Below are 26,269 nucleotides of genomic sequence, written 5' to 3'. Positions count from 1 at the left end.
GGTAGCCTAGTGGTCAGAGAGTTGGACTAGTAACCGGCAGGTAGCCTAGTGGTTTGAGAGTTGGACTAGTAACCGGCAGGTAGCCTAGTGGTTAGAGAATTGGGTCAGTAACCAGTAGGTAGTTTAGTGGTTAGAGGGTTGGACTAGTAACCGGCAGGTTGCCTAGTGATTAGAGAGTTGAACTAGTAACCGGAAGGTAGCCTAGTGGTTAGAGAGTTGGACTAGTAACCGGCAGGTAGCCTAGTGGTTAGAGAGTTGGACTAGTAACCGGCAGGTAGCCTAGTGGTCAGAGAGTTGGACTAGTAACCGGCAGGTAGCCTAGTGGTCAGAGAGTTGGACTAGTAACCGGCAGGTAGCCTAGTGGTTTGAGAGTTGGACTAGTAACCGGCAGGTAGCCTAGTGGTTAGAGAATTGGGTCAGTAACCAGTAGGTAGTTTAGTGGTTAGAGGGTTGGACTAGTAACCGGCAGGTTGCCTAGTGATTAGAGAGTTGAACTAGTAACCGGAAGGTCGCTGGTTTGAAAGCTGACCCGACAATGTGAAAACTCTGTCCATGTGCCCTTGAGAAAGGCACTCAACCCTAATATGATCCACCATGGTTACTGAACCCTAATATGATCCACCATGGTTACTGAACCCTAGTATGATCCACCATGGTTACTGAACCCTAATATGATCCACCATGGTTACTGAGCCCTAGTATGATCCACCATGGTTACTGAACCCTAATATGATCCACCATGGTTACTGAACCCTAGTATGATCCACCATGGTTACTGAACCCTAGTATGATCCACCATGGTTACTGAACCCTAGTATGATCCACCATGGTTACTGAACCCTAATATGATCCACCATGGTTACTGAACCCTAGTACGATCCACCATGGTTACTGAACCCTAATATGATCCACCATGGTTACTGAACCCTAGTATGATCCACCATGGTTACTGAACCCTAGTATGATCCACCATGGTTACTGAACCCTAATATGATCCACGACAAGTACAACACAACCTCAGATTATGTAAATGGGGTCGAAGCCAATTTCATAAAAGGTTCAACGTTAAATACATTTATTTGTAATGGTTTTGACAACTCTATTTGTAAACTTTTTAAATGATCTCAATTTCAACCGATGGTTCTCTTTTCCAGTGATGAAGACATGGATGTCTCATGGTATTGTGGGGTGTGCAAAATGGGTTCACGTTGAGCATCTTTATCTCTTGAATGTTGGTCCAAAAAGGTCCCTTTCTGAGTACGTCTACAATGGGGAAACGTGTCTGGAAGGGTTCATTCAATCAAAAGGGGTGCTGTCAAAAAGTTACTGAATTCAATTGGATTGACCTAATAATTGTTTAACTATGTCTCTATCCATCAGAGACAGAGAGAGAGACCCCAACTGTCACTCTTTATGATCCTGACCTAGATAAAGAGAGGAGACACACCAGTGTGGACGTTGCTTCTATCTCTCCTTTCATAGTTTATCCTCCTCTCCTACCCAGTCCCCAGACCTCCTCCGCTGCAGACAGAGAGGGGGATGATATCCAGGGGGGGAGGGGCCTGGTAGTACTTTCAAATCCCTTGTTATGGAGAGATTGGAGAGGATAGAGAGACCAGACGGGAGAGAAGAGGATAGAGAGACCAGACGGGAGAGGGGAGGATAGAGAGACCAGACGGGAGAGGGGAGGATAGAGAGACCAGACGGGAGAGGGGAGGATAGAGAGACCAGACGGGAGAGGGGAGGATAGAGAGACCAGACGGGAGAGGCTGGGGAGGATAGAGAGACCAGACGGGAGAGGCTGGGGAGGATAGAGAGACCAGACGGGAGAGGCTGGGGAGGATAGAGAGACCAGACGGGAGAGGCTGGGGAGGATAGAGAGACCAGACGGGAGAGGCTGGGGAGGATAGAGAGACCAGACGGGAGAGGCTGGGGAGGATAGAGAGACCAGACGGGAGAGGCTGGGGAGGATAGAGAGACCAGAGGGGAGGATAGAGAGACCAGACGGGAGGATAGAGAGACCAGAGGGGAGGATAGAGAGACCAGAGGGGAGGATAGAGGGACCAGACGGGAGAGGGGAGGATAGAGTGACCAGACGGGAGAGGGGAGGATAGAGGGACCAGACGGGAGAGGGGAGGATAGAGGGACCAGACGGGAGAGGGGAGGATAGAGGGACCAGACGGGAGAGGGGAGGATAGAGGGACCAGACGGGAGAGGGGAGGATAGAGGGACCAGACGGGAGAGGGGAGGATAGAGGGACCAGACGGGAGAGGGGAGGATAGAGAGACCAGGCGGGAGAGGATAGAGAGACCAGACGGGAGAGGCCGGGAGGATAGAGAGACCAGGCGGGAGAGGATAGAGAGACCATACGGGAGAGGCCGGGAGGATAGAGAGACCAGACGGGAGAGGATAGAGAGACCAGACGGGAGAGGCTAGAGGACAGCCAGGAGATGAGAGACTATCATATACCAAGATATTTATAACAAACTAGTTCAACTTCTATACCCATTAGACTTGTCATTTTATATGAGTTTAGATTAAAATGATGTAGTTTAGAGAAGCGCATAGATTTAGTTTTGTTAGCATTTTTAGCTCCAACTTAAGATCAGAAAGTGTCTTCTGCAGTACCAGAAAGTCAGATTTCAAATTTAGAAAATGCTTGGCCAATAGTAAGCGTGTAAATGAATTTGACAGTTTCTTGTGATATCATCGATGTTATTGATCTAGATAGTAAACAATAGCTAGTACCAATGACTAGCGAGCCACCTTTCTGAAGCTCTAGAACCGCCGATACTGCCATGATGGCTAGGGTTCTTTCACGGAGATAATGATTTAACCCGAAGCAAACGTCAGAGCCCAGTCCAATCGAAAGACCGCTTCTTTTAGTTCCCTGATCATCAGACGCTTTCGATAGGTCAGTAAACACGGCAGCACAACTTTTTCTATTATCCAAGGCGTTCGCAATATCATTCACAACAATGGTTGCTTAGCAACTGGATACCAATGTGTTCTGTGGAGAGAGAAAAAAAGTGATAGTTCCAATATTTGGATAATTGTTGTGATTGGAGGATAGATTGGAGGGGTTATCGAATCAGAATCAACTCCTGTCTTCGCCTCAAGCTCATTAATGATAGAATGTTGATATTTGAAGATGGCAGAAAGGCCAGTCTCTTTGGCAGTGACGAGGAGTACAATAAGTGGATTAGCTGAAGACACTGGCACCCAGGCTAGAATGTCTCTGCTGTAACCAAGAAGATTGATCTTGACCTATAGCTACTTAGCTAGCAAGTTAGCAAACCAAATGCATAGCTGGAGCCCTGAGCTGGAGATCACTGACACATACCTAACATGTCGTTCTAAGCAGTGGCATAGCGCAGCTCCCAAGTACCTCCCATATTATTGTTGATTTCTTTACACAATATTAAAAATCATACCGTCTACCAAAGTTGGTCAACGTCTTGACAAAAAGTGACCCGATCCAACTCGCCCAATAATTTAGTCAGGCAGTCGGGAATTCAGTCAGCCAGCCAGTAATTCAGTCAGCCAGCCAGGCAGTCAGTAATTCAGTCAGCCAGCCAGTAATTCAGTCAGCCAGCCAGGCAGTCAGTAATTCAGTCAGCCAGCCAGGCAGTCAGTAATTCAGTCAGCCAGTTAGTCAGTCGGTCGGTCAGTCAGCCATAGATGGGCTGTAGCTCGTTTGGGCAGTAGATGAAAAGCATGTAGCTGTGCTGCACTGTGACACTGGGAAACTGATGTATATCATGCAGGCAACTGGATAAACAGCAACCCTCAGTCACAGACAGACAGGCCTGATTAACAACAACCCTCAGTCACAGACAGACAGGCCTGATAAACAGCAACCCTCAGTCACAGACAGACAGGCCTGATTAACAACAACCCTCTGTGACAGACAGACAGGCCTGATTAACAACAACCCTCTGTCACAGACAGACAGGCCTGATTAACAACAACCCTCTGTCACAGACAGACAGGCCTGATTAACAACAACCCTCAGTCACAGACAGACAGGCCTGATTAACAACAACAGATGTACCAGTGTGTCAGATTTACTAGTGTCTCTTCTTGTTATGGTGCCGACAGAGATGTTTGCTTTAGGTCCTCAGGAAACTGTGCAGTATTTCGTTTTTTTTTGTGTTATTTCTTACATTGTTACCCCAGGAAATCTGAAGTCTTATTACATACAGCCGGGAGGAACTATTGGATATAAGAGCAACGTCAACTTACCATCATTATGACCAGGAATACGACTTTCCAGAAGCAGATCCTCTGTTTGGACCACCACCCAGGACAATGGATCGGATCCCAGCCGGCGACCCAAAACAACGGTGCCGCAGAAGGGGCAGACGGAGCGGTCATCTGGTCAGCCTCCGTAGATGGGTTCACCGCTCCCGAGTTTACTACTCGCCATCGTCCAGTCTCTTGACAACATGGTAGACGAAATCCGAGCAAGGGTTGCCTTCCAGAGAGACATCAGAGATTGTAACGTTCTTTGTTTTACGGAAACATGGCTCACTCTGGATAGGTCATCAGAGTCGGTACAACCACTCGGTTTCTTCACGCATCGCGCCGACAGAAACAAGCATCTCTCTGGTAGGATGAAGGGGAGGGGTGTATGCCTTATGTTTAACGAGACGTGGTGTGATCATAACAACATACAGGAACTCAAGTCCCTTTGTTCACCTGACCTAGACTTCCTTACAATCAAATGCTGTCTGCATTATCTACCAAGAGAATTGTCTTGGTAGATAGAGCTACACCCCCCCTCATAATCACAATCGTGTACACCACCCCCCCAAGCAGACACCTCGACGGCCTGGAAAGAACTTCATTGTACTCTATGTAAACTGGAAACCACATATCCTGAGGCTGCATTTATTGTAGCTGGGGATTTTAACAAGGCTAATCTGAAAACAAGGCTCTCTAAATTTGATCAGCATATCAAATGCGCGACCCGGGCTGGCAGCATTCTAGATCATTGCTACTCTAACTTCCACAACGCATACAAAGCCATCCCTCGCCTTCCGCTCGGCAAATCTGACCACGACTCCATTTTGTTGCTCCCAGCCTATAGACAGAAACTAAAACAGGAAACGCCCGTGCTCAGGTCTGTTAAGCGCTGGTCCGACCAATCGGATTCCACGCTTCAAGATTGCTTCGATCATGTGGACTGGGATATTTTTATTTAATTTATTTATTTCACCTTCATTTAACCAGGTAGGCAAGTTGAGAACAAGTTCTCATTTACAATTGCGACCTGGCCAAGATGGAGCAAAGCAGTTCGACACAAACAAAACACATTTTTGGATCGCCTCAGACAACAACATTGATGTATACGCTGAATCGGTGAGCAAGTTTATTAGCAAGTGCATGGTTTATGTTGTATCCACGGTGACTATTAAAACCTTTCCCAACCAGAAACCGTGAATTGATGGCAGCATTTGCGCAAAACTGGAAGCGCAAACCACTGCTTTTAATCATGGCAAGGCGGCCAGAAACATGACCGAATACAAACAGTGTAGCTATTCCCTCTGCAAGGCGATCAAACAAGCTAAGCGTCAGTATAGAGACAAAGTAGAGTTGCAATTCAACGGCTCAGACATGAGACATATGTGGCAGGGTCTACAGTCAATCACGGAAGACAAAAAGAAAACCAGCCCCGTCACGGACCAGGATGTCTTGCTCCCAGACAAATTAAACAACTTCTTTGCTCGCTTTAAGGACAATACAGTGCCACTGACACGGCCTGCTACCAAAGCCTGCGGACTCTCCTTCACCGCGGCCAACGTGAGTAAAACATTTAAACGTGTTAACCCTCGCAATGCTGCCGGCCCAGACGGCATCCCTAGCTGCGCCTTAACATGCGCAGACCAGCTGGCTGGTGTATTTACGGACATATTCAATCAATCCTTATCCCAGTCTGCTGTTCCCACATGCTTCAAGAGGGCCACCATTGTTCCTGTTCCCAAGAAAGCTAAGGTAACTGAGCTAAATGGCTATCGCCCCATTGCACTCACTCTCGTCATCTTGAAGTGCTTTGAGAGACTAGTCAAGGATCATATCACCTCCACCCTAGACCCACTCCAATTTGCTTACCGCCCAAATAGGTCCACAGACAACGCAATCGCAACCACACTGCACACTGCCCTAACCCATCTGGACAAGAGGAATATCTATGGAAGAATGCTGTTCATCGATTACAGCTCAGCATTTAACACCATAGTATCCTCCAAACTCTTCATTAAGCTCGAGACTCTGGGTCTCGACTCCGCCCTGTGCAACTGGGTTTTGGACTTTCTGACGGGCCGCCCTCAGGTGGTGAGGGTAGAAAACAACATCTCCACCCCGCTGATCCCCCAACACTGGGGCCCCACAAGGGTGCGCTCTCAGCCCCCTCCTGTACTCCCTGTTAACCCATGACTGCGTGGCCATTGCACGCCTCCAACTCAATCATCAAGTTTGCAGACGACACTACAGTGGTAGGCTTGATTACAACAATGACGAGACAGCCTACAGGGAGGAGGTGAGGGCCCTCTGAGTGTGGTGTCAGGAAAATAACCTCACTCAATGTCAACTCAACAAAGGAGATGATTGTGGACAGCAGAGGGAGCACCCCCCTATCCACATCGACAGGACAGTAGTGGAGAAGTTTTTTAAAAGTTACTCGGTGTACACATCACGGACGCATCTAACCACACAGCCATTATGGTTCAGTTGAAGTCGGAAGTTTACATACACCTTAGCCAAATACATTTAAACTCAGTTTTTCACAATTCCTGACTTTTAATCCAAGTCAAAATCCCCTGTCTTAGGTCAGTTGGGATCACCACTTTATTTTAAGAATGTAAAATGTCAGAATAATAGTAGAGAATTATTTCAGCTTTTATTTCTTTCATCACATTCCTTGTGGGTCAGAAGTTTACATACACTCAATTAGTATTTGGTAGCATTGCCTTTAAATAGTTTAACTTGGGTAAAATGTTTTGGGTAGCCTTCCACAAGCTTTCCACAATAAGTTGAGTGAATTTTGGCCCATTCCTCCTGACAGAGCTGATGTAACTGAGTCAGGTTTGTAGGCCTCCTTGCTCGCACCCGCTTTTTCAGTTCTGCCCACAAATTTTCTATAGGATTGAGGTCAGGGCTTTGTGATGGCCACTCCAATACCTTGACTTTGTTGTCATTAAGCCATTTTGCCACAACTTTGATAGTATGCTTGGGGTTATCTCCATTTGGAAGACCCATTTGCGACCAAGCTTTAACTTCCTGACTGATGTCTTGAAATGTTGCTTCAATATATCTACATCATTTTCCTGCTTCATGATGTGAAGTGCACCAGTCCCTCCTGCAGCTAAGCACCCCCACAACATGATGCTGCCACCCCCGTGCTTCACGGTTGGGATGGTGTTCTTCGGCTTGCAAGCCCTCCCCCTTTTTCCTTCAAACAAAACGATGGTCATTATGGCCAAACAGTTCTATTTTTGTTTAATCAAACCAGAGGACATTTCTCCAAAATGTATGATCTTTGTCCCCATGTGTAGTTGAAAACCGTAGTTGGAGCAGTGGCTTCTTCCTTGCTGAACGGCCTTTCAGGTTATGTCGATATAGGACTTGTTTTACTGTGGATATAGATACTTTTGTACCTGTTTCCTCCAGCATCTTCACAAGGTCCTTTGCAGTTGTTCTGGGATTGATTTGCACTTTTTACACCAAAGTACGTTCATCTCTAGGAGACAGAAGGCGTCTTCTTCCTGAGCGGTATGACGGCTGCGTAGTCACATGGTGTTTATACTTGCGTACTATTGTTTGTACAGATTAACGTGGTACCTTCAGGCATTTGGAAATTGCTCCCAAGGATAAACCAGACTTGTGGAGGTCTACAATTTTTTTTCTGAGGTCTTGGCTGATTTCTTTGGATTTTCCTGTGATGTCAAGCAAAGAGGCACTGAGTTTGAAGGTAGGCCTTGAAATACATCCACAGGTACACCTCCAATTGACTCAAATGATGTCAATTAGCCTATCAGAAGCTTCTAAAACCATGACATAATTTTCTGGAATTTTCCAAGCTGTTTAAAGGCATAGTCAACTTAGTGTATGCAAACTTCTGACCCACTGGAATTGTGATACAGTGAAATAGTCTTTCTGTAAACAATTTTTTTGACAAATTCCTTGTGTCATGCACAAAGTAGATGTCCTAACCGACTTGCCAAAACTATAGTTTGTTAACAAGAAATTTGTGAAGTGGTTGAAAAACGAGTTTAATGACTCCAACCTAAGTATATGTAAACTTCCAACTTCAACTGTAGTTCTGACACTGGTAAAGGCTGCTGAATGCACGCACATGGGCACATTCATGTCTCTCCAGCACAGAATGCAAAGCCATTTTAGGAGATGGAAAACACACACACACACTAGTGTTTCCCCTATGATTTTTTTTCTTCTTCAGTGGTGGTGGCAAAGTTGGCGTGGGGGGAGGAGTGGGTGTGGTCAATGCCGTCTGACATAAGAGTAAAACCCTTTGGGCTGAGGTACCTAGCTGTATTTAGGCACACCATTGTCTGTAGCCAACCCCTCTGTAAAGGACATGCATGGTTATATATGTGGAGAGAGGGAGAGAATTGTTAAACAACATCGTACAACAGGGTTCCCCCTTTTTAAACCCCCTTTCCCTCCACTCTCTCATCAGATACAATGGGGTTTGCCCCTCCCCCCTCTCCCTCTCTCTCTCTGCTGATAACCCACTATAACACAGACCTTATAGCTACACCCCCTCCCCACCCGTCCTTCCTCTTTCACTCTCATACTTTCTTTTCATCTTCATTCTTTCTCTGTTTACCCCCCTCCCCCCCTCTCTCTCTCTTTGCTGTTAACCCACTATAACAGACCTTAGAGCTACACCCCCCCCTCCCCCTCTCTCGCTCTCTTTGCTGATAACCCACTATAACAGACCTTAGAGCTACACCCCCCCTCCCCCCTCTCTCACTCTCTTTGCTGATAACCCACTATAACAGACCTTAGAGCTACACCCCCCCTTCCCCTCTCTCTCTTTCTGCTGTTAACCCACTATAACAGACCTTAGAGCTACACCCCCCCTCCCCCTCTCTCTCTCTGCTGTTAACCCACTATAACAGACCTTAGAGCTACACCCCCCCTCCCCCCTCTCCCTCTCTGCTGATAACCCACTATAACAGGCCTTAAAGCTACACCCCCCCTCCCCCCTCTCCCTCTCTGCTGATAACCCACTATAACAGACCTTAGAGCTACACCCCCCCTCCCCCCTCTCCCTCTCTGCTGATAACCCACTATAACAGACCTTAGAGCTACACCCCCCCCTCTCTCTCTGCTGTTAACCTGCTATAACAGACCTTAGAGCTACACCCCCCCTCCCCCCCTCTCTCTTTCTCTCTCTCTGCTGTTAACCCACTATAACAGACCTTAGAGCTACACCCCCCCCCTCTCTCTCTGCTGTTAACCTGCTATAACAGACCTTAGAGCTACACCCCCCCTCCCCCCCTCTCTCTCTCTCTCTCTGCTGTTAACCCACTATAACAGACCTTAGAGCTACACCCCCCCTCCCCCTCTCTCTCTCTGCTGTTAACCCACTATAACAGACCTTAGAGCTACACCCCCCCTCCCCCCTCTCCCTCTCTGCTGATAACCCACTATAACAGACCTTAGAGCTACACCCCCCCTCCCCCCTCTCCCTCTCTGCTGATAACCCACTATAACAGACCTTAGAGCTACACCCCCCCTCCCCCCTCTCCCTCTCTGCTGATAACCCACTATAACAGACCTTAGAGCTACACCCCCCCCCTCTCTCTCTGCTGTTAACCTGCTATAACAGACCTTAGAGCTACACCCCCCCCTCCCCCCCTCTCTCTTTCTCTCTCTCTGCTGTTAACCCACTATAACAGACCTTAGAGCTACACCCCCCTCCCCCTCTCTCTCTCTCTGCTGTTAACCCACTATAACAGACCTTAGAGCTACACCCCCCTCCCCCTCTCTCTCTCTCTGCTGATAACCCACTATAACAGACCTTAGAGCTACACCCCCCCCCTCTCTCTCTGCTGTTAACCTGCTATAACAGACCTTAGAGCTACACCCCCCCCTCCCCCCCTCTCTCTCTCTCTCTCTGCTGTTAACCCACTATAACAGACCTTAGAGCTACACCCCCCCTTCCCCTCTCTCTCTCTCTGCTGTTAACCCACTATAACAGACCTTAGAGCTACACCCCCCTCCCCCTCTCTCTCTCTCTCTGCTGTTAACCTGCTATAACAGACCTTAGAGCTACACCCACCCCCTTCCCCTCTCTCTCTCTCTCTGCTGTTAACCCACTATAACAGACCTTAGAGCTACACCCCCCCTTCCCCTCTCTCTCTCTCTGCTGTTAACCCACTATAACAGACCTTAGAGCCACACCCCCCCTCCCCCCTTAGCGCTGATGGAAATTACCCTCACAAACAGACCATTAGACTACACCGTTAAAGCCTACACTGAACAGACCATTAGACTACACCATTAAAGCCTACACTGAACAGACAATTAGACTACACCATTAAAGCCTACACTGAACAGACCATTAGACTACACCATTAAAGCCTACACTGAACAGACCATTAGACTACACCGTTAAAGCCTACACTGAACAGACCATTAGACCACACCATTAAAGCCTACACTGAACAGACCATTAGACTACACCGTTAAAGCCTACACTGAACAGACCATTAGACCACACCATTAAAGCCTACACTGAACAGACCATTAGACCACACCATTAAAGCCTACACTGAACAGACCATTAGACTACACCATTAAAGCCTACACTGAACAGACCATTGGACTACACCATTAAAGCCTACACTGAACAGACCATTGGACTACACCATTAAAGCCTACACTGAACAGACCATTGGACTACACCGTTAAAGCCTACACTGAACAGACCATTAGACTACACCGTTAAAGCCTACACTGAACAGACCATTAGACTACACCATTAAAGCCTACACTGAACAGACCATTAGACTACACCGTTAAAGCCTACACTGAACAGACCATTAGACTACACCATTAAAGCCTACACTGAACAGACCATTAGACTACACTGTTAAAGCCTACACTGAACAGACCATTAGACTACACCGTTAAAGCCTACACTGAACAGACCATTAGACTACACCGTTAAAGCCTACACTGAACAGACCATTAGACTACACCATTAAAGCCTACACTGAACAGACCATTAGACTACACCGTTAAAGCCTACACTGAACAGACCATTAGACTACACCGTTAAAGCCTACACTGAACAGACCATTAGACTACACCGTTAAAGCCTACACTGAACAGACCATTAGACTACACCGTTAAAGCCTACACTGAACAGACCATTAGACTACACCGTTAAAGCCTACACTGAACAGACCATTAGACTACACCGTTAAAGCCTACACTGAACAGACCATTAGACTACACCGTTAAAGCCTACACTGAACAGACCATTAGACTACACCGTTAAAGCCTACACTGAACAGACCATTAGACTACACCGTTAAAGCCTACACTGAACAGACCATTAGACTACACCGTTAAAGCCTACACTGAACAGACCATTAGACTACACCACTAAAGCCTACACTGAACAGACCATTAGACTACACTGTTAAAGCCTACACTGAACAGACCATTAGACTACACTGTTAAAGCCTACACTGAACAGACCATTAGACTACACTGTTAAAGCCTACACTGAACAGACCATTAGACTACACCATTAAAGCCTACACTGAACAGACCATTAGACTACACCGTTAAAGCCTACACTGAACAGACCATTAGACCACACCATTAAAGCCTACACTGAACAGACCATTAGACTACACCGTTAAAGCCTACACTGTAAAACTCCCTCAATAAAAAGGCCTTAACAGCCAGATATTTCCACTGTGTCCAAAAATACCTGGGTTAATAAACCTCACCGTAGACTAGCTAGGACACACACACACACACACACACACACACACACACACACACACACACACACACACACACACACTGCTCTTCTTAATCCCTCCCAAAAAAGTATCTACTGTACTCTACTAAACTACTGTACTAAACTACTGTACTAAACTACTGTACTAAACTACTCTACTGTACTAAACTACTGTACTAAACTACTCTACTGTACTAAACTACTGTACTGTACTAAACTACTGTACTAAACTACTGTACTAAACTACTGTACTAAACTACTGTACTAAACTACTCTACTGTACTGTACTAAACTACTGTACTGTACTAAACTACTGTACTGTACTAAACTACTGTACTGTACTAAACTACTGTACTGTACTAAACTACTGTACTAAACTAAACTACTGTACTAAACTACTGTACTGTACTAAACTACTGTACTAAACTACTCTACTGTACTGTACTAAACTACTGTACTAAACTACTCTACTGTACTAAACTACTCTACTGTACTGTACTAAACTACTGTACTAAACTACTCTACTGTACTAAACTATTCTACTGTACTAAACTACTGTACTAAACTACTCTACTCTACTGTACTAAACTACTCTACTCTACTGTACTAAACTACTGTACTGTACTAAACTACTGTACTGTACTGTACTAAACTACTGTACTAAACTACTCTACTGTACTAAACTACTCTACTGTACTAAACTACTGTACTAAACTACTCTACTGTACTAAACTACTGTACTAAACTACTCTACTCTACTGTACTAAACTACTCTACTCTACTGTACTAAACTACTGTACTGTACTAAACTACTCTACTGTACTAAACAATTGTACTCTACTGTTCTAAACTACTGTACTGTACTAAACTAGTGTACTCTACTAAACTACTGTACTAAACTACTGTACTAAACTACTCTACTGTACTGTACTAAACTACTGTACTAAACTACTCTACTGTACTAAACTACTCTACTGTACTAAACTACTGTACTAAACTACTGTACTAAACTACTGTACTGTACTAAACTACTGTACTGTACTAAACTACTGTACTGTACTAAACTACTGTACTAAACTACTGTACTGTACTAAACAATTGTACTCTACTGTACTAAACAATTGTACTCTACTGTACTAAACAATTGTACTCTACTGTACTAAACTACTGTACTAAACTACTATACTGTACTAAACTATTGTACTCGACTCTACTAAACAATTGTACTCTACTGTACTACCCTACTGTACTCTACTGTACTACCCTACTGTACTATACTGTACTAAACTAGTGTACTCTACTGTACTAAACTAGTGTACTGTACTAAACTACTGTACTCTACTGTACTAAACTACTGTACTGTACTAAACTATTGTACTCGACTCTACTAAACAATTGTACTCTACTAAACTACTGTACTCTACTAAACTACTGTACTCTACTGTTCTAAACTACTGTACTAAACTACTGTACTGTACTAAACTACTGTACTCTACTGTTCTAAACTACTGTACTGTACTCTACTAAACTACTGTACTCTACTGTTCTAAACTACTCTACTGTACTGTACTAAACTACTGTACTAAACTACTGTACTCTACTGTACTAAACTACTGTACTCTACTGTACTAAACTACTGTACTGTACTAAACTACTATTGTACTAAACTACTGTACTGTACTATTGTACTAAAGTACTGTACTAAACTAATGTACTCTATTGTATTAAACTACTGTACTCTACTATTGTACTAAACTACTGTACTATTGCACTAAAGTTCTGTACTAAACTACTCTACTCTACTGTACTAAACTACTGTACTCTACTATTGTACTGAACTACTGTACTATTGTACTAAAGTTCTGTACTAAACTACTGTACTACTTCCTACGGTACTGGCTCTGATTGGTCTGGTTTGGACCAACCAGATGTGGTGTTGTTTATGGAAGGAGGTAATTACGACAATAGCCGGTGTGTAGGCCGGCAAATATGCAAAAATAAGCGTGTTCCTATTTAGCATAAATTACCATGAAGAGAAGGATGTTCATGTCCATAATTATGCCTTTCTGTACAGTACAGATCAGTTCCGTTACCGGGTGTTGATCCACCTCCTGTAGTTCAGTAACCAAAGGAAAACCTGTCGAGGTGTGATGTCATAGCTGACGCATCATTCTCTCTGCAGACATCTTGGAATGTAAATCCCAGATAGAAAACATTAAAAACGCATTTTAAAAAAAACACCCAGAGGGAGATTTTTACCGTAATTCTGTTACCATACTTTGCATCGTCGCAGTTATTAAACTACATTTGTTTTTGTGAAATGCACGTGTAAATTGATCAAAGTAAGCCCCTGTCCATAGAGTTGAATGGTTTGTTAAACTTTTTGGAATCAATGTTTTTTTGTTGTTGTTTTTTTGGCATACATTATGAAAGTGTAATTCCGTTACCGTGGAAATGCCCGAGAGGAGAGGGAGTGTGATGTAGGTGTATGCTGATGGTCTGTTGTTGAGGGGAAATGTGAGTAAGTTAGAAGGCTATTTGTGTCTATCTCTCTTATCTTCTTTCCTCTCTGTTACGCTCACTCTCGCTCCCCCTCTCTCCTCTCTCTACTAGTTGATGGGCTCGTTGGTCCTTGCGGTTGGGCTGTGGTTGCGGTTCGATCCTGAGACCGTCGCTCTGCTGAACGGAGACGGAGCGCCAGACACCTTCTTTTATGGTGAGTACAGGGACAGGAATCAGCCAATCAGTAGGGAGGGGATGTGTGAGTTAGCCAATGGGACTGGAGGAGGCCTATAAATGAACCAATGAGCATGGAGGAGTGACATAATGTCAGAGAGGCTGAAAGTGGCCCTGGAGAAGCGGTGAGGATTGTAATTTCAATAGGGTCACAAAAATGTCTGCTTATAAACTGTATGAAAAACAGCGTTGTTTAATACTATACAGCGTTGTCGCCCCTATACTGAACAGAAATTTAAACACAACGTGCACCAATAAAAGGCCACTGTAAAATATCTCAAGTTTCGACGGAATGTGTAATTGGCATGCTGCCCTGCAGGAATGTCCACCAGAGCTGTTGCCAGATCATTTACTGTTCATTTATCTACCATAAGCCGCCTCCAACCGGCCTCACAATCGTAGACCACGTATAACCAGCCTGATCAGCTCGATGCAAAGGAGATGTCTCGCAGCATGAGCCAAATGGTGATCACACCGGATACTGACTGGTTTCCTGATCCACGCCCCTACCTTTTATTTTTAAAGGTATCTGTGCCCAACAGGTATCTGTGCCCAACAGGTATCTGTGCCCAACAGGTATCTGTGCCCAACAGGTATCTGTGCCCAACAGGTATCTGTGCCCAACAGGTATCTGTGCCCAACCGGTATCTGTGCCCAACCGGTATCTGTGCCCAACCGGTATCTGTGCCCAACCGGTATCTGTGCCCAACTTGTATCTGTGCCCAACTTGTATCTGTGCCCAACCGGTATCTGTGCCCAACCGGTATCTGTGCCCAACAGGTATCTGTGCCCAACCGGTATCTGTGCCCAACCGGTATCTGTGCCCAACCGGTATCTGTGCCCAACCGGTATCTGTGCCCAACCGGTATCTGTGCCCAACCGGTATCTGTGCCCAACCGGTATCTGTGCCCAACCGGTATCTGTGCCCAACCGGTATCTGTGCCCAACAGGTATCTGGGCCCAACAGGTATCTGGGCCCACCAGATGCATATCTGCATGTCCAGTCATGTGAAATCATAAACAAAACACCAGTCTGATTGTGTCAAGAACATTCACGTTCAACAGTTTCCTGTGTGGATCAAGAATGGCCCAACATACAAAGGACATATGATTAGTCTATAGACAAACACACTGTCAACTATGGTTAGTTAGTCTATAGACAAACACACTGTCAACTATATGGTTAGTTAGTCTATAGACACTGTCAACTATATGGTTAGTTAGTCTATAGACAAACACACTGTCAACTATATGGTTAGTTAGTCTATAGACACACTGTCATCTATATGGTTAGTTAGTCTATAGACAGACACACTGTCAACTATGGTTAGTTAGTCTATAGACACACTGTCAACTATGGTTAGTTAGTCTATAGACACACTGTCATCTATATGGTTAGTTAGTCTATAGACAGACACACTGTCAACTATGGTTAGTTAGTCTATAGACAGACACGCTGTCATCTATATGGTTAGTTAGTCTATAGACACACTGTCATCTATATGGTTAGTTAGTCTATAGACACACTGTCAACTATATGGTTAGTTAGTCTATAGACACACTGTCAACTATATGGTTAGTTAGTCTATAGACACACTGTCAACTATATGGTTAGTTAGTCTATAGACACACTGTCAACTACATGGTTAGTTAGTCTATAGACAAACACACTGTCAACTATGGTTAGTTAGTCTATAGACAGACACGCTGTCATCTATATGGTTAGTTAGTCTATAGACACACTGTCATCTATATGGTTAGTTAGTCTATAGACACACTGTCAACTATATGGTTAGTTAGTCTATAGACACACACTGTCAACTATATGGTTAGTTAGTCTATAGACACTGTCAGCTATATGGTTAGTTAGTCTATAGACACACTGTCATCTATATGGTTAGTTAGTCTATAGACACACTGTCATATATATGGTTAGTTAGTCTATAGACACACTGTCATCTATATGGTTAGTTAGTCTATAGACACACTGTCATCTATATGGTTAGTTAGTCTATAGACACACTGTCATATATATGGTTAGTTAGTCTATAGACACACTGTCAACTATATGGTTAGTCTATAGACACACTGTCAGCTATATGGTTAGTTAGTCTATAGACACTCACTGTCATCTATATGGTTAGTTCGTCTATAGACACACTGTCAACTATATGGTTAGTTAGTCTATAGACACACACTGTCAGCTATATGGTTAGTTAGTCTATAGACACACTCAACTATATGGTTAGTTAGTCTATAGACACACTGTCAGCTATATGGTTAGTTAGTCTATAGACACACTGTCAGCTATATGGTTAGTTAGTCTATAGACACACTGTCATCTATATGGTTAGTTAGTCTATAGACACGCTGTCAGCTATATGGTTAGTTAGTCTATAGACACACTGTCAACTATATGGTTAGTTAGTCTATAGACACGCTGTCAACTATATGGTTAGTTAGTCTATAGACACTGTCAACTATATGGTTAGTTAGTCTATAGACACTGTCAACTATATGGTTAGTTAGTCTATAGACACACTGTCAACTATATGGTTAGTTAGTCTATAGACACACTGTCAACTATATGGTTAGTTAGTCTATAGACACTGTCAACTATATGGTTAGTTAGTCTATAGACACTGTCAACTATATGGTTAGTTAGTCTATAGACACTGTCATCTATATGGTTAGTTAGTCTATAGACACACTGTCAACTACGGTTAGTTAGTCTATAGACACACTGTCAACTATATGGTTAGTTAGTCTATAGACACACTGTCAACTATATGGTTATTTAGTCTATAGACACACTGTCAGCTATATGGTTAGTTAGTCTATAGACACTCACTGTCATCTATATGGTTAGTTCGTCTATAGACACACTGTCATCTATATGGTTAGTTAGTCTATAGACACACTGTCAACTATGTGGTTAGTTAGTCTATAGACACACTGTCAACTATATGGTTAGTTAGTCTATAGACACTGTCAACTATATGGTTAGTTAGTCTATAGACACACTGTCAACTATATGGTTAGTTAGTCTATAGACACTATCAACTATATGGTTAGTTAGTCTATAGACACTGTCAACTATATGGTTAGTTAGTCTATAGACACTGTCATCTATATGGTTAGTTATTCTATAGACACACTGTCAACTACGGTTAGTTAGTCTATAGACACACTGTCAACTATATGGTTAGTTAGTCTATAGACACACTGTCCTCTATATGGTTAGTTCGTCTATAGACACACTGTCAACTATGTGGTTAGTTAGTCTATAGACACACTGTCAACTATATGGTTAGTTAGTCTATAGACACACTCAACTATATGGTTAGTTAGTCTATAGACACGCTGTCAACTATATGGTTAGTTAGTCTATAGACACGCTGTCAACTATATGGTTAGTTAGTCTATAGACACTCTGTCAGCTGGTCACTGGTCCTGCTGGTCACTACATTATGTCTGTTTAGTCCAGTTATAATACTGACTCTCCTGCTGGTCACTACATTATGTCTGTTTAGTCCACAGTTATGGTACTGACTCTCCTGCTGGTCACTACATTATGTATGTTTAGTCCACAGTTATGGTACTGACTCTCCTGCTGGTCACTACATTATATCTGTTTAGTCCACAGTTATGGTACTGACTCTCCTGCTGGTCACTACATTATGTCTGTTTAGTCCACAGTTATGGTACTGACTCTCCTGCTGTTCACTACATTATGTCTGTTTAGTCCACAGTTATAATACTGACTCTCCTGCTGGTCACTACATTATGTCTGTTTAGTCCACAGTTATAATACTGACTCTCCTGCTGGTAACTACATTATGTCTGTTTAGTCCACAGTTATGGTACTGACTCTCCTGCTGTTCACTACATTATGTCTGTTTAGTCCACAGTTATAATACTGACTCTCCTGCTGGTCACTACATTATGTCTGTTTAGTCCACAGTTATAATACTGACTCTCCTGCTGGTCACTACATTATGTCTGTTTAGTCCACAGTTATGGTACTGACTCTCCTGCTGGTAACTACATTATGTCTGTTTAGTCCACAGTTATAATACTGACTCTCCTGCTGGTCACTACATTATGTCTGTTTAGTCCACAGTTATGGTACTGACTCTCCTGCTGGTCACTACATTATGTCTGTTTAATCCAGTTATAATACTGACTCTCCTGCTGGTCACTACATTATGTCTGTTTAGTCCACAGTTATGGTACTGACTCTCCTGCTGGTCACTACATTATGTCTGTTTAGTCCACAGTTATGGTACTGACTCTCCTGCTGGTCACTACATTATGTCTGTTTAGTCCACAGTTATGGTACTGACTCTCCTGCTGGTCACTACATTATGTCTGTTTAGTCCACAGTTATGGTACTGACTCTCCTGCTGGTAACTACATTATGTCTGTTTAATCCAGTTATAATACTGACTCTCCTGCTGGTCACTACATTATGTCTGTTTAGTCCACAGTTATGGTACTGACTCTCCTGCTGGTCACTACATTATGTCTGTTTAGTCCACAGTTATAATACTGACTCTCCTGCTGGTCACTACATTATGTCTGTTTAGTCCACAGTTATAATACTGACTCTCCTGCTGGTCACTACATAATGTCTGTTTAGTCCACAGTTATGGTACTGACTCTCCTGCTGGTCACTACATTATGTCTGTTTAGTCCACAGTTATAATACTGACTCTCCTGCTGGTCACTACATTATGTCTGTTTAGTCCACAGTTATAATACTGACTCTCCTGCTGGTCACTACATTATGTCTGTTTAGTCCACAGTTATAATACTGACTCTCCTGCTGGTCACTACATTATGTCTGTTTAGTCCACAGTTATGGTACTGACTCTCCTGCTGGTCACTACATTATGTATGTTTAGTCCACAGTTATGGTACTGACTCTCCTGCTGGTCACTACATTATGTATGTTTAGTCCACAGTTATAATACTGACTCTCCTGCTGGTCACTACATTATGTCTGTTTAGTCCACAGTTATGGTACTGACTCTCCTGCTGGTCACTACATTATGTCTGTTTAGTCCACAGTTATAATACTGACTCTCCTGCTGGTCACTACATTATGTCTGTTTAGTCCACAGTTATGGTACTGACTCTCCTGCTGGTCACTACATTATGTCTGTTTAGTCCACAGTTATGGTACTGACTCTCCTGCTGGTCACTACATTATGTCTGTTTAGTCCACAGTTATAATACTGACTCTCCTGCTGGTCACTACATTATGTCTGTTTAGTCCACAGTTATGGTACTGACTCTCCTGCTGGTCACTACATTATGTCTGTTTAATCCACAGTTATAATACTGACTCTCCTGCTGTTCACTACATTATGTCTGTTTAGTCCACAGTTATAATACTGACTCTCCTGCTGGTCACTACATTATGTCTGTTTAGTCCACAGTTATGATACTGACTCTCCTGCTGTTCACTACATTATGTCTGTTTAGTCCACAGTTATGGTACTGACTCTCCTGCTGGTCACTACATTATGTCTGTTTAGTCCACAGTTATAATACTGACTCTCCTGCTGGTCACTACATTATGTCTGTTTAGTCCACAGTTATGGTACTGACTCTCCTGCTGGTCACTACATTATGTCTGTTTAGTCCAGTTATGGTACTGACTCTCCTGCTGGTCACTACATTATGTCTGTTTAGTCCACAGTTATGGTACTGACTCTCCTGCTGGTCACTACATTATGTCTGTTTAGTCCAGTTATGGTACTGACTCTCCTGCTGGTCGCTACATTATGTCTGTTTAATCCACAGTTATAATACTGACTCTCCTGCTGGTCACTACATTATGTCTGTTTAGTCCACAGTTATGGTACTGACTCTCCTGCTGGTCACTACATTATGTATGTTTAGTCCACAGTTATGGTACTGACTCTCCTGCTGGTCACTACATTATGTCTGTTTAATCCACAGTTATGATACTGACTCTCCTGCTGTTCACTACATTATGTCTGTTTAGTCCACAGTTATAATACTGACTCTCCTGCTGGTCACTACATTATGTCTGTTTAGTCCACAGTTATAATACTGACTCTCCTGCTGGTCACTACATAATGTCTGTTTAGTCCACAGTTATGATACTGACTCTCCTGCTGGTCACTACATTATGTCTGTTTAGTCCACAGTTATAATACTGACTCTCCTGCTGGTCACTACATTATGTCTGTTTAGTCCACAGTTATGGTACTGACTCTCCTGCTGGTCACTACATTATGTCTGTTTAGTCCACAGTTATAATACTGACTCTCCTGCTGGTCACTACATTATGTCTGTTTAATCCACAGTTATGATACTGACTCTCCTGCTGTTCACTACATTATGTCTGTTTAGTCCACAGTTATAATACTGACTCTCCTGCTGGTCACTACATTATGTCTGTTTAGTCCACAGTTATGATACTGACTCTCCTGCTGTTCACTACATTATGTCTGTTTAGTCCACAGTTATGGTACTGACTCTCCTGCTGGTCACTACATTATGTCTGTTTAGTCCACAGTTATAATACTGACTCTCCTGCTGGTCACTACATTATGTCTGTTTAGTCCACAGTTATGGTACTGACTCTCCTGCTGGTCACTACATTATGTCTGTTTAGTCCAGTTATGGTACTGACTCTCCTGCTGGTCACTACATTATGTCTGTTTAGTCCACAGTTATGGTACTGACTCTCCTGCTGGTCACTACATTATGTCTGTTTAGTCCAGTTATGGTACTGACTCTCCTGCTGGTCGCTACATTATGTCTGTTTAATCCACAGTTATAATACTGACTCTCCTGCTGGTCACTACATTATGTCTGTTTAGTCCACAGTTATGGTACTGACTCTCCTGCTGGTCACTACATTATGTATGTTTAGTCCACAGTTATGGTACTGACTCTCCTGCTGGTCACTACATTATGTCTGTTTAATCCACAGTTATGATACTGACTCTCCTGCTGTTCACTACATTATGTCTGTTTAGTCCACAGTTATAATACTGACTCTCCTGCTGGTCACTACATTATGTCTGTTTAGTCCACAGTTATAATACTGACTCTCCTGCTGGTCACTACATAATGTCTGTTTAGTCCACAGTTATGATACTGACTCTCCTGCTGGTCACTACATTATGTCTGTTTAGTCCACAGTTATAATACTGACTCTCCTGCTGGTCACTACATTATGTCTGTTTAGTCCACAGTTATGGTACTGACTCTCCTGCTGGTCACTACATTATGTCTGTTTAGTCCACAGTTATAATACTGACTCTCCTGCTGGTCACTACATTATGTCTGTTTAATCCACAGTTATGATACTGACTCTCCTGCTGTTCACTACATTATGTCTGTTTAGTCCACAGTTATAATACTGACTCTCCTGCTGGTCACTACATTATGTCTGTTTAGTCCACAGTTATAATACTGACTCTCCTGCTGGTCACTACATTATGTCTGTTTAGTCCACAGTTATGGTACTGACTCTCCTGCTGTTCACTACATTATGTCTGTTTAGTCCACAGTTATAATACTGACTCTCCTGCTGGTCACTACATTATGTCTGTTTAGTCCACAGTTATGGTACTGACTCTCCTGCTGGCCACTACATTATGTCTGTTTAGTCCACAGTTATAATACTGACTCTCCTGCTGGTCACTACATTATGTCTGTTTAGTCCACAGTTATGGTACTGACTCTCCTGCTGGTCACTACATTATGTCTGTTTAGTCCACAGTTATGGTACTGACTCTCCTGCTGGTCACTACATTATGTCTGTTTAGTCCACAGTTATGGTACTGACTCTCCTGCTGGTCACTACATTATGTCTGTTTAGTCCACAGTTATAATACTGACTCTCCTGCTGGTCACTACATTATGTATGTTTAGTCCACAGTTATGGTACTGACTCTCCTGCTGGTCACTACATTATGTCTGTTTAGTCCACAGTTATGGTACTGACTCTCCTGCTGGTCACTACATTATGTATGTTTAGTCCACAGTTATGGTACTGACTCTCCTGCTGGTCACTACATTATGTCTGTTTAGTCCACAGTTATGGTACTGACTCTCCTGCTGGTCACTACATTATGTCTGTTTAGTCCACAGTTATGGTACTGACTCTCCTGCTGGTCACTACATTATGTCTGTTTAGTCCACAGTTATAATACTGACTCTCCTGCTGGTCACTACATTATGTCTGTTTAGTCCACAGTTATGGTACTGACTCTCCTGCTGGTCACTACATTATGTCTGTTTAGTCCACAGTTATGGTACTGACTCTCCTGCTGGTCACTACATTATGTCTGTTTAGTCCACAGTTATGGTACTGACTCTCCTGCTAGTCACTACATTATGTCTGTTTAGTCCACAGTTATGGTACTGACTCTCCTGCTGGTCACTACATTATGTCTGTTTAGTCCACAGTTATGGTACTGACTCTCCTGCTGGTCACTACATTATGTCTGTTTAGTCCACAGTTATGGTACTGACTCTCCTGCTGGTCACTACATTATGTCTGTTTAGTCCACAGTTATGGTACTGACTCTCCTGCTGGTCACTACATTATGTCTGTTTAGTCCAGTTATGGTACTGACTCTCCTGCTGGTCACTACATTATGTCTGTTTAGTCCACAGTTATGGTTCTGACTCTCCTGCTGGTCACTACATTATGTCTGTTTAGTCCACAGTTATAATACTGACTCTCCTGCTGTTCACTACATTATGTCTGTTTAGTCCACAGTTATAATACTGACTCTCCTGCTGGTCACTACATTATGTCTGTTTAGTCCACAGTTATAATACTGACTCTCCTGCTGGTCACTACATTATGTCTGTTTAGTCCACAGTTATAATACTGACTCTCCTGCTGGTCACTACATTATGTCTGTTTAGTCCACAGTTATGGTACTGACTCTCCTGCTGGTCACTACATTATGTCTGTTTAGTCCACAGTTATAATACTGACTCTCCTGCTGGTCACTACATTATGTCTGTTTAGTCCACAGTTATAATACTGACTCTCCTGCTGGTCACTACATTATGTCTGTTTAGTCCACAGTTATAATACTGACTCTCCTGCTGGTCACTACATTATGTCTGTTTAGTCCACAGTTATAATACTGACTCTCCTGCTGGTCACTACATTATGTCTGTTTAGTCCACAGTTATAATACTGACTCTCCTGCTGGTCACTACATTATGTCTGTTTAGTCCACAGTTATAATACTGACTCTCCTGCTGGTCACTACATTATGTCTGTTTAGTCCACAGTTATAATACTGACTCTCCTGCTGGTCACTACATTATGTCTGTTTAGTCCACAGTTATGGTACTGACTCTCCTGCTGGTCACTACATTATGTCTGTTTAGTCCACAGTTATGGTACTGACTCTCCTGCTGGTCACTACATTATGTCTGTTTAGTCCACAGTTATGGTACTGACTCTCCTGCTGGTCACTACATTATGTCTGTTTAGTCCAGTTATGGTACTGACTCTCCTGCTGGTCACTACATTATGTCTGTTTAGTCCACAGTTATAATACTGACTCTCCTGCTGGTCACTACATTATGTATGTTTAGTCCACAGTTATGGTACTGACTCTCCTGCTGGTCACTACATAATGTCTGTTTAGTCCAGTTATGGTACTGACTCTCCTGCTGGTCACTACATTATGTCTGTTTAGTCCACAGTTATGGTACTGACTCTCCTGCTGGTCACTACATTATGTCTGTTTAGTCCACAGTTATGGTACTGACTCTCCTGCTGGTCACTACATTATGTCTGTTTAGTGCAGATTATGTTCAGCTTGTAAAGCTCTCTCACAGATGATCTGGTTGATAATCGTGTTGTTTGTGTGGTCTAATGCTGCCCTCTGCTGGTGCTCCTGGGAACTGCACCAGTCTGGCTGAATATATAATACCCTGAATGGTCTTTCATCTGATTTGTTTTCCTCTCTCTCTCTGTCGCTGTTTCGGTCTCTGTCTCTCCCCCCCCAGGTGTGTATATCCTGATCATAGCGGGCAGTCTAGTGATGTTGGTGGGATTCTTTGGCTGCTGTGGAGCCATACGAGAGTCCCAGTGTCTGCTGGGGTCGGTGAGTTGACGCACTTCCCCGAGGGGCAGAAAACGCAATCAAGCTAGCTAGATAATTAGTCCGATCTTGCCTGAACTCAGAATCTTCAGTAACACTGTATTTTAGAAGTACACACATTAGCCACTACTTTGTAGTTCGTCAGTGTGCTTATAAGTCTCTTATAGGCCCTTTACTAGGTCTCATTCAGTGGTGGAAAAAGTACCCAATTCTTATACTGTAGTAAAAGTAAAGATACCTTAATAGACAATGACTCAAGTAAAAGTGAAAGTCACTCAGTAAAATACTACTTGAGTAAAAGTCTAAAAGTATTTGGTTTTAAATATACTGAAGTATCAACAGTAAATGTATAAGCCATTTCAACTTCCTTATATGAAGCAAACCAGACAGCACAATGTTGTTATTATTATTGTTAGATAGCCAGGGGAACACTCCAACACTCAGCCATCATTACAGATAGCCAGGGGAACACTCCAACACTCAGACATCATTTACAGATAGCCAGGGGAACACTCAGACATCATTTACAGATAGCCAGGGATGATAGCCAGGGGTACACTCCAACACTCAGACATTATTTACAGACAGCCAGGGGAACACTCCAACACTCAGACATCATTTACATATAGCCAGGGGAACACTCCAACACTCAGACATCATTTACAGATAGCCAGGGGCCCACTCCAACACTCAGACATCATTACAGATAGCCAGGGGAACACTCCAACACTCAGACATAATTTACAGATAGCCAGGGGAACACTCCCAACACTCAGACATCATTACAAATAGCCAGGGGTACACTCCAACACTCAGACATCATTTACAGATAGCCAGGGGTACACTCCAACACTCAGACATCATTTACAGATAGCCAGGGAAACACTCCAACACTCAGACATCATTTACCAACATTGCATTTGTGTTTAGTGAGTCTGCCAGATCAGAGGCAGTAGAGATGACCAGGGATGTTCTCTGTTTAGTGAGTCCTCCAGATCAGAGGCAGTAGGGATGACCAGGGATGTTCTCTGTTTAGTGAGTCCTCCAGATCAGAGGCAGTAGAGATGACCAGGGATGTTCTCTGTTTAGTGAGTCCACCAGATCAGAGGCTGTAGGGATGACCAGGGATGTTCTCTGTTTAGTGAGTCCTCCAGATCAGAGGCAGTAGGGATGACCAGGGATGTTCTCTTGATAATTGTGTACAATTGGACCATTTTCCTTTCAAAATGTATCGAGTACTTTTGGGTGTCAGGGATAATGTATGGAGTAAAAAGTACATTATTTTCTTTAGGAATGTAGTGAAGTAAAAGCTAAAGTTGTCCATTTTTTTTTCCATATTTCCATACCATATTTCCATACCAACTGTCCAGATATGACCTTGTTGGACATTAAGGGGCAT

The 26,269-nt window shown here is 43.3% G+C and overlaps 1 protein-coding gene across 4 annotated transcripts in view; it reads left to right on the top strand.

Annotated features, from left to right (window-relative positions):
- Positions 1 to 26,269, top strand: part of LOC110531298 (CD9 antigen) — a 48,975-nt gene that overhangs the window by 18,063 nt on the left and 4,643 nt on the right. For all 4 annotated transcript variants that reach the window (XM_036989112.1, XM_036989113.1, XM_036989110.1 and 1 more), the window contains exons 2-3: positions 14,624 to 14,726; positions 24,776 to 24,873. In XM_036989112.1, the coding sequence (XP_036845007.1) occupies positions 14,627 to 14,726; positions 24,776 to 24,873 (198 nt within the window). In that variant the 5' untranslated portion in view covers positions 14,624 to 14,626. The remainder of the gene's footprint in view (positions 1 to 14,623; positions 14,727 to 24,775; positions 24,874 to 26,269) is intronic.

The sequence above is a fragment of the Oncorhynchus mykiss genome, chromosome 9, assembly GCF_013265735.2.
Source record: "Oncorhynchus mykiss isolate Arlee chromosome 9, USDA_OmykA_1.1, whole genome shotgun sequence".
NCBI classification, from domain to species: Eukaryota; Metazoa; Chordata; class Actinopteri; order Salmoniformes; family Salmonidae; genus Oncorhynchus; species Oncorhynchus mykiss.
Note: the sequence above shows the minus strand (reverse complement) of the source record. Positions and strands in the feature narration are given on the sequence as shown.